At 34.3% G+C, this 4,863-nt stretch overlaps 1 protein-coding gene across 1 annotated transcript; it reads left to right on the forward strand.

Moving 5' to 3' along the window:
* The first annotated feature begins 412 nt into the window (after nucleotides 1–412).
* LOC116029177 (receptor-like protein EIX1) lies at nucleotides 413–3,795 on the forward strand. Its single transcript, XM_031271083.1, has 2 exons — nucleotides 413–758; nucleotides 937–3,795. Exons 1-2 carry the CDS (start codon nucleotides 413–415, stop codon nucleotides 3,780–3,782), a joined length of 3,192 nt encoding a protein of 1,063 aa, XP_031126943.1. The 3' UTR covers nucleotides 3,783–3,795.
* The last annotated feature ends 1,068 nt before the right edge of the window (nucleotides 3,796–4,863 follow it).

Raw genomic sequence — 4,863 nt, forward strand, 5'->3', positions numbered from 1 at the left:
ACCAAAAATAAAATTAACTCCTTATTTAATTTTTAAAATATTATAAACTATTTTATTAATTAAAATCAAATTTAAATTGTATTAAATTAAACATAGAGAATTACTAATTAATTTATAAATCCACTCATTTTCATTAATGAGCTGTGTTTGAATCCAACAAAATTAAATGCTCTGGAAATTACAGTATATATATTAGGGTTAGTTTGGTTGTTCTCCGTCCCATTGCAAGATTTCATAAAGCATCTATCCATCCATCATGCTCTCAAAAACAATATTATTCCTACAACCTATGAGAATGTTGTTTACTACTACTACTACTACCCTACTTCCCCTCTTTCTTTACCTTTTCGTTTTTGTTTGCTTGTCTTCTTCTTCTTCTGCTTCCACACAAAGAGTTGCAGACAAAAACAACATGATAAGGTGTATTGAGAGGGAGAGGCTTGCTCTTCTGGATTTCAAACATGGCCTTGTGAATGACTATGGAGTTCTGTTTTCTTGGGGAAGTGATGATGAATGTTGCAATTGGTGGGGTGTTAACTGCAACAACAACACCGATCATGTAACCATGCTTGATCTCAATACTTTCAAAATTGATTCATATCTGAGTGGGCACAAGGTTAGTCCATCTCTACTTGAACTGAAGCATTTGAATTATCTGGACCTCAGTTACAATTATTTTCAAGGGAGTCCTATCCCCGAATTCATTGGTTCCTTTAAGAGATTACGTATCTTGAGTCTTATGGATGCTGGGTTTAGTGGTACAATTCCTCCGCAACTTGGGAACCTTACCAATCTTCAGGTTCTAAATATTTCTGGAGATGATTCAAATTTCAATTTGAAAATAAAAAATCTTGAGTGGCTCTCTCTTCTTTCTTCTCTGAGATCCTTTTATCTCACTGGTGTTGACATTGATTTAATTGAGTCATCAAAAACCAGTGTCACCCTCACTCCTTTCCTTGAGGAATTACAGTTGCCACTGCGAAGTCCCTGAGTCTTTGCCTTTCTCACTTAATTCTTCTTCTCCATTTCTTTCTGTTGTTGATTTTTCTTACAACTATATCAATACTTCTTCGGTATTCCACTTGTTGCGCAATGCAAGCAAAAAACTCACTACCATCAACCTGTCAGGAAATTACTTTGCAGATACCATTCCTGATCATGCATTTGGAGACATGGAATTTCTTGAGAGCCTTTATCTGGATTCTATTTTCACGGATCAAATTCCAAAATCTTTTTGGAATTTAACTCATCTACGAATTTTATCTATGTGTGATAATCAATTAAATGAGTCAATTGCTGAACTTTTCCAAGGGTTGCTCAAGGATTCAGGGAAGTCTCTACAAATCTTAGACTTATCTGGGAGTGAATTCACTGGTGAACTCCCTGCAGATATCAACACCAGATTTACATCTTTGAGAGAATTGCGCGCACATGATAACCAGCTAAATGGATCAAATTTCAGACTACCTTCAAGTCTTGAATATTTAGATTTGTCCCACAACCAAATTACAGGACAAAATCCTGATCTATCACATGCTTTGTCCTTAAGAGAGTTACATCTCTCTGGAAATCAAATTACAGGACAAATTCCTGATCTATCAGATGCTTTATCCTTAAGTGTGCTAGATCTTTCTGATAATCAAATTACAAGACGAATTCCTAATCTATCACATGCTTTGTCCTTAAGAGAGTTAAATCTCTATAGAAATCAAATTACGGGACAAATTCCTGATCTATCACATGCTTTGTCCTTAAGAGAGTTACGTCTCTCTCAAAATCAAATTACAGGACAAATTCCTGCTCTATCACATGCTTTGTCCTTAGAAGTGCTAGATCTTTCTGAAAATCAAATCACAGGACAAATTCCTGATCTATCACATGCTTTGTCCTTAAGAGTGTTAGATCTCTCTGAAAATCAAATTACAGGACAAATTCCGGATCTATCACATGCTTTGTCCTTAACAGTGTTAGATCTCTCTGAAAATCAAATTATAGGACAAATTCCTGATCTATCACATGCTTTGTCCTTAAAAATGCTAGATCTTTCTGAAAATCAATTACAAGGGGGCTTACCAGAAACTATATGGAAGCTATCAATGCTTAATGAGTTGTATGCCTCATCAAACTCATTGGAAGGAGTTGTAACTGAAGCCCACTTTTCAAACCTTACCTATCTTCAAGTGTTGGACTTGTCCTTTAATGTAGCCCTCTCTTTCAACGTGAGTAGTCATTGGGTTCCTCCTTTTCAGCTTAACAGCTTATTATTAGCAAACTGTAAATTGGGGCCTCAATTTCCAAAATGGCTGCAAACTCAAAATAAAATGATTGCACTTGATATTTCTTCTAGTCATATTTCTGATATAATACCCTATTGGTTTTGGAACTTCTCAAATTACGAGTACTTGAATTTGTCATACAACAAGATTGGTGGGAGATTGCCTTATTTACAAAATAAGTCTTCTCTTGTTGTCATAGATTTAAGTTTTAATAACTTTTGGGGTCCGATACCAATATCCATAAATTCCAATCCATTTTCTATGCTTCATCTCTCAAATAATAAATTTGTTGGATTGATTTCTTTCTTGTGTTCAATTATTGATGCTTATACTTATTCTATTGACCTTTCATATAATCAACTCTCAGGTGAGATTCCTAATTGTTGGAATAACAGCCTTTCTAATTTATTCATTCTTAACCTTGCAAATAATAATTTCTCTGGGAAGGTTCCATACTCTTTAGGTTCCATACCTAGTCTTCAATCATTGCACTTGCGAAATAACAAATTTATTGGAGAATTACCTTCCTCATTGCAAAATTGCACATCATTAAGGGTTATGGATTTTGGTGGAAATGAGTTTGTAGGTAAAATACCATCATGGATTGGAAGATCTTTGACAAATTTGCTTATTGTTAGCCCCCGGCATAACAAGTTTTATGGGACAGTGCCTTCAAGTATTTGTCATCTTAATAGCATCCAGATCTTGGATCTTTCTGAAAACATATTGACCGGGGAAATTCCACATTGCTTCTACAACTTTACTTATTTCATGAAAAACAGTAGTTCAATTGGAAGTACTATACTATCTTTTACTAATATCACTGGTCGAGGACAAGATTTCTATATAGACAATATTTGGATTCAGTGGAAAAACCAAGACAGAGAATATACGAAGCAATTGGGACTCTTAAAAAGTATTGATCTTTCGAGCAATCAATTGATTGGACATATTCCCGAGGAACTTTCTTCTCTCAAGGGATTAATTTCCTTGAACCTTTCAAAAAATCATTTGATTGGAAAAATATTTCCGACAATCTATCAACTAGAAATGTTGGAAGTCCTTGATCTTTCTAGGAATCAACTCTCTGGTGAAATTCCAATAGGTCTTGCTCGTCTGAATTACCTTGCTGTTCTTGACTTGTCGAGCAACTTTCTATCGGGCAAAATCCCCACGGGCACTCAGCTGCAAAGTTTCGATGCTTCTTCCTATGCTGGAAATATTGGATTGTGCGGGGACCCACTTCCCAAATGTTCTTCAGATGTTCCTCCACAAAACAAAGACAATGACTTTCAAGAAGATGATAGTTTTCTAAATCGAGAGTTTTACATATCCATGGTGCTAGGGTTCTCTTTCTGCTTTTGGGGAATTGTAATCACTTTGGTGCTCAAAGACTCATGGAGAATTGCATACTATGAATTCTTGAATGATGTCAAAGATTGGCTTTATGTGAAAATGAAGATCTATTTGGTCAAGATGCAAAGAAAGCTTAGACGCCGCATATGATGATTTGATGAAGCAATAAAAGGTATAATTACCCCCACTACTGTATTATTTCATTTTTGGTCTCCTTTTGGTGAAACAATTGATCAAGTTTTGGCCTCCACTAATCTGATATAATTGACACAGATTGATTATGTGCAAATTGGGAATGAAGAATTTGTATGGAGCACTCACTCTGTTTTAAGATCTGTATGTTTCCTGCATTTGATTTAGAGAAAAACACAAAAGTTTGTATTTATATTTTCAATAAATCCTATTTATGTTACTAAAATACTATATTTTTTTTTGCATTCTGATATAATATATATTTTGTCATCATCTTCATCATTTTAATTCCTGGAATAATTCAAATCCTTTGATATATTAGGAATTAGTTTTTAACTTTCCATATTTCAAGCATGTCTTTTTTCTTCCCGTACTTTTTTTTTTTTTTTGTATTTTGTTTTTTCGATCTTGGTAAAGAAAGCAGCAAGCAAGTCACATGAATCAAGAATGTGACACACCAACATAATTCATGGACAAGAGAGGGTGGAAACCAGCCAATGGAATATTGATAAGTGCTTAATTACAATTATTTTTAATATCATATTGATGATGATTTTGCATGTATCTTGTTTAGTTATTGAATTTAGTCTTTAATTCATTAATATTTGTCTTTTTAGGAATTTCTGCGCAAAAATGACAAAATATACAGTTTGTGAGATGCGGTAAGTATTTTGGTCATATCTCACTCATATAAAATTCAATTGAAGTGATTTAAGTGTCCATGAAAAACTAAGACAATCTCCTGTGACTTTTATGTTCATAATTTTCAAAGATTTGGGACAAATTAGGGTCAAAATGGTGGACGGATAAATTTCGACACGCGCTTGAGCACGCCCTAGCTTGCCACATGCTGATAGTATTTTGATCATCTCTTTCATACGATGTCTAATTGAGATGATTAAAGTATCCTTGGAAAGCTAAGATAACTCTCTGTAACTTTTTGTTCAAAGTGTTGAGATATTCAGACTAAAATATGGAGAAAAAATCATGCTAAGAATCGACACACTTAGAGACAAAGTCATGTCACCTGGCACAACAT

This window comes from Ipomoea triloba, chromosome 9 (assembly GCF_003576645.1).
Source record: "Ipomoea triloba cultivar NCNSP0323 chromosome 9, ASM357664v1".
NCBI classification, from domain to species: domain Eukaryota; kingdom Viridiplantae; phylum Streptophyta; class Magnoliopsida; order Solanales; family Convolvulaceae; genus Ipomoea; species Ipomoea triloba.